The 12,161-nt window shown below is 54.2% G+C and overlaps 1 protein-coding gene across 1 annotated transcript in view; it reads right to left on the bottom strand.

The window, feature by feature from the left end:
• The window catches only part of RFX1 (regulatory factor X1), a 47,169-nt gene that overhangs the window by 11,681 nt on the left and 23,327 nt on the right, over positions 1 to 12,161 (bottom strand). Inside the window, exons 6-9 of the mRNA XM_065419259.1 lie at positions 7,750 to 7,845; positions 6,094 to 6,189; positions 2,598 to 2,692; positions 990 to 1,299 (exon numbers count right to left, since the gene is read on the bottom strand). Coding sequence (XP_065275331.1) covers positions 990 to 1,299; positions 2,598 to 2,692; positions 6,094 to 6,189; positions 7,750 to 7,845 — 597 coding nt within the window. The remainder of the gene's footprint in view (positions 1 to 989; positions 1,300 to 2,597; positions 2,693 to 6,093; positions 6,190 to 7,749; positions 7,846 to 12,161) is intronic.

Raw genomic sequence — 12,161 nt, 5'->3', positions numbered from 1 at the left:
TCCTTCCCAGAGCTCTTAGACGGGAAGAGCTTTGGACAGGGGCCATCTTTTTGTTCTGTGTTTGTACAGTGCCCGGCACAATGGGATCCGGAGCCCGACTGGGGCCCCTATATGCTACCGTAATATACCTAATAAATATTAATGATACCTCTCAAACTCCAGAGCTGTCACCGATGAACAATTCCCAGCCAGCAATAACCCTACCTACATTTTGCCCAGCAACAGCGTGTCTCATTCGAAGATCTCAAAGCTCCTTACAAACAGCAGTTCATTAAACTTCCCAATCCCTCGCCGGGCAAGTCAGCACCATTACACCGACCTTAAACGTTTATCGTTCCTTGTTACCACAGTAACGCCAAAAGGCCAGCTTGGATCCTAAACTCTTCAAGGCAGGGACAATCTTACCATCTAAATAGACTGTGGGTGGGAGGGGAAACTGAGGCAGAACAGAGGTCTCCTGGTTCCCATATCCACTGGATTTCCTTCCACAGGGGCAACAGAACCCAGGAGCCCTGACTCCCAGTCCCGATTCTAACTACTAGCCCATGCCCTCCCTTGATCACAGCCCTCTAGGCATATAGGTAAGTCCTGGTTTGGTTTTATGCTTTTATGAAGTTTTATTTTATAAAATCAGAATATTTAAAAAAAAATCTTTGCAAAACTGTGCCACGATGTAACTAAACAGCCCCTGTGGGGCAGGGCTGTGCGGGGAGGCAAAGCCACTAGCAGAATTGCATTCTGGGACATAGCACAGAGCTAGTGAGTTGGGATGGATCCGAGCTAAGCCCGGCAGAAAGGCAGGCCAGGGCCATTGTCTAGCCCATACATGTTGACCTCCATTCCCACGCGGCCAGGCCCTGCCTCCCGATTCTTCAGGCCTGGTTCCGCGTTTGCAAACAGCTGAGAAGGATGAACGTATTCCAAAGGGGGGGTTCCAGTTATGTGGCCTGAAAAGGAGAAGCAGCCCCATGGATGTCTTGGCGACTTACGGTTGCTGGAGAGGCACGTGTGGTGTGGGAGTAAGACTGACTGGAGCTTCCTAACATGTATCCTCCCTGAATCACATAGGTTCCCGTTCCGCCACCACCACCTCCTCCGCCGCCTCCTCCGCCTCCTCCACTCGGATTGGCTATGATCTGCCCTCCGGAGACGTACATAGGGACGGATCCAGTGCTGGCCACGGTCTGGGAGGTTGCAGGAGTGGTGACCTGCGCCGGGGTGGCTTGCGATTCATAGTAATTAGCTCCTGTGTTCTGCGTATAGAGAGGGGTCTCTGTGTACGGGTAAGTGCTGGAACGTCTGAAACAAGAGGGAGGTTTAGCGGAGCTGTGGAGCAGGTGCTGCTGCTGCTGTGCAAACAGACATTTCACATTTATATAGCACCTTTCATCCGCCACTGAAATGCAGCCACCGCTGGGGTGGAACACAGCACCTGATTAATACCACAACAGTCTACGGCAGGAAATGAAGAGAAATCTTGTATCCAACAAAGTGCAGGGTGAATTTAGCGAGGCGGAACAATTATCCAGGCTGGAATTTGGTCGGGGTGATAGGGTTAATATACCCAGGGCCTCAGTTCTTCATTTCACCAGAAAGATGATGATAATAATACAGTGGTTTCCATACCTGGATCTCAAAGTGCTTTACAAAGGAGAGCAGTATAGTTAACCCCATTTTACAGATGGGGAAACTGAGACACAGAACTCACCCAGCAAAGCAGTGGGCAAGCGCTTGTTAGTGCCACATTGACACCACTTCCTGCAGCACTCTAGCTGCAAAGTTTGCATCTCTGATTCTCTCTCTCTCTCTCCACCCCACAGCCCTCAAGGAGCAGGAAAAGATGGGGAGGTACAAGCTGACTCCTCCTCCCCCTAGATCAGTGGGAGCAAGAGTGAGTGGAAAGAGGAGGGGGGAGTCTGTTGGCCAGAAGCAGGTGGCGGGAGGTAGGTGGTGACGGAGGTTCCTGGGTAGCTATGGGGAAGAGGAGGTGTATGTGTTGGGGGAAGTGAGTGATGGAGAGGGTGGGGGTTGCCTGGACCGTTGGAGTGGCTGGTGAAAGGATGGTTTGGTGAACGCTTGGCAGCTGGGGGGCAGAGGAATGCCGGTGGCAGTTGGCTGAGTGTGGAGGGGGAACCAGAGCCAGTCGGCTGCAGGGAGAGAGGTAGCCTGGAGCCAAGAATGGGCCCCTCAATTGTATGCCCCCAGCTGCCGCCTCTTCCACTGTTTCTGGCTCAGATTCACAAGGGAATCAGCGTAAACAGGAGCAGAGCGGCTGCCCGGCTGCTTTCACAGGGCAGGCCAAGTCATGGCAGGGCAATGCCTGCTGCCTGCCTACAGCCCCGCTGGGTGCAGTTAGCCAAGGTGGGCGCGGGGCTGCAAGGCCTAGCTGTTCCTTGGAGCCTGGCTCTGTGAGAGCTGAGAGAGCCGGAGCCTGGCCTGGAAAGAACAAAGCCGGGAGGCGGTTGCCCTTTAACTGCCCCCGCTGACATCTTGGGAGGCCAGCACCAAAGCTCCCCGGGAAACGGGGGCAGTGAACAGGGTGCTCGCCTCTCTCGCGCCATGAGCCGGGCTGCAGCGGCTTGGCGTGGGTCACTTACATGGTGCTCGCTGTGTAACTGGCGTCGCCCCCTTCCACGTACTGCACCTGGTTGGGATAGACATGCTGGACGGGCACCTGCTGCAGCTGCTGCACCTGAACGAGGCAGGGGAGAGAAATTCAGACCAGCCCGAGTCCTTCGGTACGGCTGTCCCCCTGCCTGGCTCTCACATGCTTCCTCTGAGGGGCTCAAGGCCCTCTGCACCCATTGAGCATCACAACCCCAGCAAAGGTGGGCCAGTATTCCCGCCCCTTGCCCCCTGGGGAAACTGAGGCACAGAGGGGTGATAGTGATTAAATACTGACTTGGAGGGGAAATTACACGTAGACTGGAAGCTCTTTGCGGCAGGGACTGTCTCTTTTTGGTCTGTGTTTGTACAGTGCCCAGCACACTGGGGGCCTGGTCCATGACTGGGGCTCCAGGATAAATACGGTACAGTGCTCCCAACAGTGGGGACCTGACCCTAGGCGCTATGGTCACACGGATAATAAATCCTCATCATTACACCGCGAGTCAGTGATCGAACCCAGGAATCCTGTCACCCAGGCCCCTGATCTAACCAACAGCCCCCACAGTCTCTCTAACGGGCAATGAACGTTTCCTCCAGGAAGCTGGGGCTCCTGCTAGGTAACGAGCTGTGTCGGCTGTTCGAAGCTCCTGCGACGTTACTACTCAGACTGTTACAATTTCTGAAACTGTTCCAACCCCGTCCATCACCCAGGGATCCCCAGGCATTTTATACCCACCACTAAAGGGCCCCACCCTCTGGGGTGGGGTGCAGCAGCTGTTTGACAGCTGCCTAGCAACCCTGCATGTGAGTTTACGGTAGGAAGCGAAAAGGAATCCTGCATCCAACTGAAATGACAAGTAGGATTTCAGGGAAGCAGAATGTGAACTGCCCGTCCTGGCATTTGGTCAGGACATTGGGGTTAATGAAATGGGATCTACAATGGCCAGAAGTAGCCCTGCCCGTGGGTTTCTGAAGGGAAGAGCTCAGTATTCTAACTCGCTCGTATTTTACCGTGAAATCTGCTGCACTGAATCAGAATTGCTTGCGAACGGGAACGAATTGGTGCCAGTTCTCCCATGTCCCAGCCTTGTCTCTGTGGACGGAATCCAGGCACCTCCCTCCCCCCCCCAAAACTCGGCTCCTGGGCTCCTATTTCACTCAAATCCGAGACACAAACCAAATATCTGCTTTCAAGAGGTCCAAGAATTTCAGTGCCCGTGGCAGGGACTGGCCTAGGTGGGTAAGGAATGAAGGCAAAGCGGGGATCCCCGGTGTAATGCTACTGGCTTCAGCAGAAGGAAGTGGTCCGTGGTGTCCTAATGCAATGGGCTGGGGCTGCTGGGTGGTTCCAGCTCTGCTCTCTGGAAGGAGCAGGGAGGGCAGAGGCAACTATTCTTGGATCTCCCTGGGGAACCTCTCCAGGACCTACTTTAAGAGCTGTAGCTGCTGTCCCAAACACTAGCACCTGAGGGACTCTCTGAATCTTGACTCTCTGGTCGGGACTGGTGTGATGAGAGGAGAGGAACGGCAGCTGCTCAATCACCACCTTTTGCTGCGGGAGGAGGAGGTGCTGAGGAAGCATTCGGACCAGTTCCACCCACTGCTCCGAAGTGGATTCTAGCGAGTGGAGATAGTGGAGCCTGTGCTCTTGGCTGGCTAGACAGCAGCTGGCCAGCGGATGCGTCCCGCTACTACACTCTAAGGAGAGAGGATGCTGCACTGCCTGCGGCTGCTCACTGCTCCTAGCCGGACCGGGGAACTCACTGCCTGCGCTCTAAACAATAAACAGAAACACTGAGGAAATCAGAGCTTGCATTGCGACCACGAGCTGTTCGACTGCTTCCCTGCTCATGGGGGAAGCTCCTGCTCAGAGTTAAACCCAGTCGCTACTTAATACACCACAACTGTACTCTGCATTTACATGGCGTCTTCCATCTGAGGACCTGACCATGCTGAATAACAGCAGGTAAGGAGAATTATTCCCATTATACAGATGGGAAAAGAGAGGCACCGGAGGTGACGTGACTTGGGCCTGTATTCTCAAAGGTATTGAGGCACCTAATTCCCATAGATTTCAGTGGAAGTTAGGAACCTAAATACCTGTGAGAATCAGGGCCTTGGTTAAATTGACCCAGTGGGTGATCTGGGAACAGAACCCAGGTGTCTCAAGTCACAGTCCCCAGCTCTAACCCCAAGACCACATACTGGTTACTTGGGGGAGGGTGGGGGGAGGAGGGAGAAGCCCACAAGATGGCTGCTAGCCAGAGATGGGTTTGAGGAGCTTGCCATCTTACGACCCTGTAGTTTGAAGATCAGACTGCTAACTTTTGCAGCACTGGCTCTGTGCAGTGTTGCGAGCAGGTTCCCCCATCAGGGGGTGCGAATGAGATCAGTTGGACCATGCTGGCTATACAGAGGCAGGAATCTAAGTAAAATTCCGGAAGCTGGATTTGGCCCTAGGGCAGCTCAAAACCAAACGTGTGGCACCAAAGCCTGGGTGCGGGATTTCAGCGTTTCCAGAGCTTCCTTTGTCCCAGCACCAGGTCTATGGGGTGGGGATAAACATGGGGGGGAAGAGCAACTCTTTAGGGGATGTGAAGGGTAATGGGAACACAGGACTGGCAGGGACCAGTCATCATGTCCAGCCCCCTGCTGTCACAGGCCCCCCTGTCACCTCATCCCATTCACACCCTGAACAAACTCCATCTTCAGAGGAGTTAGGTTGTCGTCCCCACTGCTCCTGTTGGAGGCTGTCCCAGACCCTCCCTCCTGTGAGGGGCAGAAACCTGCTTCTCATAGCCAGCCTCAATCTATTCCTGGCCAGTTTGTCCCCACTGGTTCTTATGCCAACTCTGTCCCTTAGCGCCCTCCCTGGGTCTACCCCCCAATACAAGGGCTGGGATGAAAGGTCACCCCCAAGCACAGACTGGAAGCTCCCTTGCTCAGAGAATGGAAAACGGCCGGGATGAACAGGGACCAATGGGGCATGGTCTGCCAAGGGAATGGCTTGGAGTGGACCTATCAGGTCTCTTCCCTCTCGGAAAGTGTGGCCAGCGAACAAGGAAGTGCGCTCAGTACCGGGGTAACTGGCTGAAATTCCCTGGCCTGGGTTATTTCTATGACATCATCCAGTCGTCACAGGCCACTCAGATACCCCCCTATTGAGCCCAGTGACTTTGGTCAGACCAGGCGGTTCAGCCCTCGGAGAGCGGGTGCCAGCGGCAGAGAACAGGAGGGAGCGAGGTGCCCCTGCAGTGGCCGGGGATTGATGTGGTGAGATGTTCCTCCAGGGGAGGTCAGCCCAGATGATCTAATGGTCCCTTCTGACCTTGAACTCTCTGCCCAGGCTGGGATCAGCTACTCTGCAAAGAGACGACTGTCGGTCTAGCTGAGGAGCGCCACGGCCGAGGGCAGAGGATGTCTGCCTCAGAACTAGCCGAAGGGCACAGCCCCCGGGCGGCTCGCTACGTGACTGGAAAGCTCTACCTCTTGAGTGACGTGAACCTGCTGGAGTCCTTGCACCGTCAGCTGTTGTACTGTGCCCGATTTCGGGGCCTGGGGGGTGGTCTGCACGACCGAGCGCTGTGGAGGCAAACAAACAGGCCATCAACAACCTCCCCGAGTGAGGGCCGTGCTGGTGAAAAGTACCACCTGATCGCCCCAAAGAGTCCAAGGCTGGTTACTCCGAGATCACAATCAGGCAGGGCACGTGCCGTGATGCATGCACACCGCCCTGCATCAGAGCGATCTCGGGGGTGAGAGGGGAGCTCCATTTCTCTGGCTATTCTCCTCGGCCTCAGTGCTAAGGTTGCCAACAAAGGGGTCTGTTAGCGCAAGGCAATGAACAGAGAGACTCAGAAAGGCCGTCTTTGCTTTGATGGCACTCGCTCATTGGGTCACTTATAGCCCAGCCCAAGTTGGTAGTAACCAACAGCTGCTCCTATCTGACGGCTGCTTGGTGGCTCCTGGGTGGAGTGAGTTAGGCTACAGGAATGGCCAGGCTGGAGCCAAGCAGCCCAGCGTCCTGCCTCAGAGAGAGGCCAGCACCAGATGTGTACGAGGGAGGCGTAAGAACCCTCCAGAAGCAGATGTTGGACAATCTGCTCCACATTATATCTCAGTCTGGTCTCTAAGAGTCTGTCTGCACCGCAGTCAGGTGGTGTTGGGTTGGAGCGTGTGTAGACGTGCTCAGGCTAGCTCAGGTGCCACTAGCAGCGAAGCTGTGGCAGGATGGGCAGTGACGTGGGCTAGTTCCGCCTCCCCAGGACCCTGGCTACATGTTCAAATGGCCGTTGCCAGTGGTGCTGTGGCTTCACTGCTACTGTTATTTTGATCTCGCTCGCTCGGGTTTGTCTACACATGCTGCAATCACACCTCCCGTCTGCAGTGTAGACAGACCCTAATAGGCAGAGATTGGCTTAAACCCTGAGGCGGGAAATGTAACATCTCTTCCAAAATGGTTATCATTAATTATAACAATCCTGGGTATTCTTGTTATCCTTAGGAGTGGCCAGTCCCTTTTTGAATCTCGTTAAGTTCTTAGCCTCAATGACTTCCTGTGCCAGGGAATTCCTGTGCCAGTCTGATTCCGTGTTGTGGGAGAAAGTATTTCCATTGATCAGTTTTCAAGTCACCACCAATTATACCCCCCAGGTGTCCTCATCTAACTCAAGCAGGTGCCGCTAAAAGTGAGGGCAGCCAAGGATGGAACAGACCCCGGAGATTGAACTCCCCCTCTCGCCCCACAGGGCAGGGCTCGGGCACCCAGGCTGGGGCCAGTGAGTGGCCACATCACTCTGATGTTGCCCGGACTGTATCTGCCCAGCAATAACAAAACTTTGCAAGGTTCATGTTTGTTTCTAAGTAGCAGAGACGGTCTGAGCTGCTGCCTCTTTGAAACATCAACAGATGTGAGTCGCTATTGGGGGGGGAAGATACTAAAATTGTATTTGGTAGCTGTTGTGGTGGGGACACTGTTTCTCAGATCTGCGATCCACGCTCACACCCAATGGAGCTCCAAAGCCAAGCTCTTGAGAGCATTTACTACCATCAGCCCCCGGTGGGGTGGCTTTTCTTTCCCCACCAGAGAGGGCTCAGGTGACACCCCGGGGGGTTACTTTGGGATCTGCAACCATACAGCACCTCTTGCGAGACGGGCACTTGCTGGACTCCATGCACCTGAAGCTGCTGCACTTGTCCTGGTTTGGCGGTGGAGCTGTTGCTCTGGACAGGGGAGTGCTAGAAAAACAAGGAGGAGGTGTTTTATCAGCTGCTTAGTGGGAAGGAGTAACACAGATGGTGTTCCCGTAACACATACCCCCTCCTTCCTGTTTCAGATCCCTCCTGGGAGCTCCTGGCTCTGCCAAGCCCACCACCCACAGCCGTGTGCTGTTCTGAGGGGTGACTTCGCTAGCTGCCAGATCTGGATGGTGCTTTGTGGAACAGATGAGAAGCATGCAGGTTAAGACAGGAACAACAGGAAGTGACAGCAACACAGGAAGTGGGTAGACAAGAGCACAGTACTGTAATGTCACCCTTCCTCTCTCCCCCTGGCCTCTGGGGAGACAATGTGAGGAATATAGGAATTGCTAGACTGGATCCACTATCCCAGCTTCCATAGCAACCAGTCACAGTTGCTTCAAAGAGGAAGTTTCTTGCTACCACCTCTCAGGCAGGGTTTGCTCCTAACCCCTTTGCCATTCGTTATTCAATCTAATGTAATTGTTCCTGTTATTCATGTAAATGCCCCACCCTTTTGTGAATCCAGTTACGTTCTTGGTCCCAATAACATCCAGTGGCAGAGAGTTCCACAAGTTAATTCAGAATGTGTAACCAAAAGACTGTTTCCTTTCTATATTATTGTTGTCCTCTGCATCACCAAGAGCGTTCTTGCCTGATTTTTGCCTAGCTTTAAAAAGTAATAATAATAATTCCTAGCTCTTATCTAGTGCTTTACATTAGTAGATCTCAAAGCACTTTATAAAGGAGGTGAATAGCATGTCCCTATTTTACTGGTGGGGGAAACTGAGGCACAGAGCGATGACGTGACTTGCCCAAGGTCGCCCAGCAGGCCAGTGACAGAGCTGGGAACAGAACCCATGTCTCTTGAGACCAGTCCAGAGCTCTTTCCACTAGGCAGCACTCCTTGGGGCTGGGCCTGAGTTAGCTATTCTAGTGTCCTGCAGTGCTGAGTGCTCAGTTCACACTTGATAATTTGCTCCCAACTGTGGTTTCCAAAGTAGGTCTTTGCCTCCTTTAGCACAACTGTACCGCAGCCTCCCTGCTCCTGGCCTGAACTCCTGCTCCCTTCATATAGGGTGACCAGATGTCCCAATTTTATAGGGACAGTCCTGATATTTGTGGCTTTTTCTTATATAGAGGCCTATTACCCCCCACCACCTGTCCCGATTTTTCACACTTGCTATCTGGTCACCCTACCTTCATATGTCCCAGGCCAGCAGGACTGGGTCTGAGTCACATGCTTCCATCATGTGACACCATCCAATCATTCCCTTCATGGGGGGAGCTAACCCCTTGCCAGTTCTGTTAGCAAGCTCTTCCTTCCAAGTTTCCTGCACATCTACGGTGTGTAAAAAGCAGGATGGGGAAAAGAGACATTGCCAAGCTAAAAGATCACGTACTGCCAAAGGTCCTTCTCGGAGTTATTAACACTGGGAAGAATTTCATCACATTTTGCCTCTTCACAAAAGATTCCAGGACCAACCTTTCATCTGCCGGGACGCAGAGTCCTTGACATATTTGGGACCTTCCAGGGAGCCCTAGGTTTGGCCCTGATGTAAAATAGGATCCTGGTGGAAGCGACGTCACTTTACTCATGCACAAGGTCAGTGTAGAAGCCTAACAGTCCCCGCTCCTCCAAGGTGCTTAGGTGCCTAATTCCCACTGAATCAAGGGGAGCTAGGCACCTAAAGACCTGGGAGGAGCTGGACCAAAGTCCCTCACTAATTCATTACTTTAGACTGAAGCCAGGAGCAGAAGCAGAATAAGAAACATCTTGATCCCTCCCTACCCCCGCCCCAAAAAATTAAGGGCGACCCTCTGATTTCACTGGACTCTGCATTAGCGGGAGGAGAACAGGGCTAGTCAGAGCCGCTAGGGAGCAGAGCCCAGATCCTCAAACATCCTTCAGCTCCTAACCACCCTTGGGGCCAGCCCCTTAGGGGAGTGAATGGGGTGAAGGTGTCAGTTACAGCTGCTGGTCAGCAGCCAATGAGAGCGCAAGGGGCTGAGGGGTTAGAGCTGTGGTAGAAACTGTACAGAATAGAAATATACCTCATTCCCCGCTCCGCTACACCCCACTCCCCTTCCAGGGCTGAGACCAGAACCCAGGAGTCCTGGCTCCCCAACCCCTGCTCTGATCACTACACCCCACTCCCCTTCCAGGGCTGAGACCAGAAACCAGGAGTCCTGGCTCCCCAACCCCTGCTCTGATCACTACACCCCACTCCCCTTCCAGGGCTGAGACCAGAACCCAGGAGTCCTGGCTCCCCAACCCCTGCTCTGATCACTACACCCCACTCCCCTTCCAGGGCTGAGAACAGAACCCAGGAGTCCTGGCTCCCCAACCCCTGCTCTGATCACTACACCCCACTCCCCTTCCAGGGCTGAGAACAAAACCCAGGAGTCCTGGCTCCCCAACCCCTGCTCTGATCACTACACCCCACTCCCCTTCCAGGGCTGAGAACAGAACCCAGGAGTCCTGGCTCCCCAACCCCTGCTCTGATCACTACACCCCACTCCCCTTCCAGGGCTGCGACCAGAACCCAGGAGTCCTGGCTTCCCAACCCCTGCTCTGATCACTGCACTCCACTCCCCTTCCAGAGCTGAGACCAGAACCCAGGAGTCCTGGCTTCCCAACCCCTGCTCTGATCACTACACCCCACTCCCCTTCCAGAGCTGAGACCAGAACCCAGGAGTCCTGGCTTCCCAACCCCTGCTCTGATCACTACACCCCATTCCCCTTCCAGGGCTGAGAACAGAAACCAGGAGTCCTGGCTCCCCAACCCCTGCTCTGATCACTACACCCCACTCCCCTTCCAGAGCTGAGACCAGAACCCAGGAGTCCTGGCTCCCCAACCCCTGCTCTGATCACTACACCCCACTCCCCTTCCAGGGCTGAGAACAGAAACCAGGAGTCCTACTTTACTTTCATTATTTCGCTCAGCACAGTGAGTGAAAGCAGACTCTGTTTTGTCAGCTGCCCTTTCTGGTCACAAACCCCCACAAGGCTGGGGGTGGGAGGGGAGTTGTGCAAATACAGCAGGGGAAGGTACTTATATTTATTAAACAGCTCTTCAATGAATCATTTATACATGTCATTATGACATTCTGGCCTGCACTAAAATGTGCCCAAAGCAGAGCCCGAGGGTCTGACCCTGCAGCCCTCCTTCCCCACAAGGGTCCCACTGAGTTCAACCGGACAGCTCCACACAGCACAGGGTCAGGCGGGGAGCATGACAATGGCCCAGACCCTCAAAGCTACGTAGGAGCCGCACTCCGACTGATTTCAATGGGGTGAAGTGCCTGCACTGTTTGGAAGAGCTGGGCCAATGTCCCTTTAGGTTATGAGGATTGTATATACCCCACGCTGGCAGTGACAGGGTTACAGGACGCCTGACAGCCCAATTAGCCTCTTCTGGGGCATCTGGAGGGCAATGGGGAGAAGCAGGCCGGGTGGGCCCTATAAAGGAAGGACTGCAGGGCCAACAGGAGGAGACCCAAGGGACAGGAAGTTGGGGATTTCTGCTCTCTGGGAATGGAACTACAAAGGGATCTGAAGGGAGCAGCTTGTGCTCTGGGGCCATCCCTGAAGGGAGAGGGCAGCCAGAGATTCGTAAACAGGCCTGAGGGAAGAAATCTGAGAATCAGCGGCTGGGCAGGAGACAGGCCTCCAGGGAGAAGGCCCAGGGGGCAGTACTGTCACAGAGCGACAAAGACTCTGGGGGGGTGGAGCCTGGGAAGGGGGGAAGTTTTCATTCCTTTGAGCTGGGCCTTGGTTGCCCCAGAAGGGCTGGGGCGCTCAGCGTGAGCTAGCCAGAGGGCCAAGTCACTGCACAGACCCCTGACCTCCGGAGGAGCTGCAATGCCAGATCTTGCCACGAGGAGGTGCTCCAGGATGGTGAGTCTATGCCAAGGACACGCACAAAATATGGTGGCTTGATCCCCTCCCTCTGTGCCTCTTGCACCCCGCACCAATCCCCTTCCTGTGTCAGTCTAGATCCCTAGGGGCCGTTAGCTCATCTAGCCAGAGCTATCAAACAGGACGGTTCCCCCTGCACTGAGCCCCCTCCCTTGTAAACGAACACTTCAGCCCGAAGCAGAGCCCGAGGGTCTGATCAATGCCGTGCGACTGTGAGTGACCATGGAGAGCAGCTTTCCAGACCTGCCAGTTACTCAGGGCACAATGGGGATCACTAAACCATCAAACAAATATCCCTTGAACATGCTTGAGGTCTGGACAGGATCTGGGGCCAAACGAAACCCTGGTGTCAAACTCTGGGCCAGATCTGGGGCCAAAACATAAACCCAGAGCT

Source organism: Emys orbicularis, chromosome 19 (genome assembly GCF_028017835.1).
Source record: "Emys orbicularis isolate rEmyOrb1 chromosome 19, rEmyOrb1.hap1, whole genome shotgun sequence".
Classification (NCBI taxonomy): Eukaryota; Metazoa; Chordata; order Testudines; family Emydidae; genus Emys; species Emys orbicularis.
This window is presented reverse-complemented; position numbering and strand designations above follow the sequence as displayed.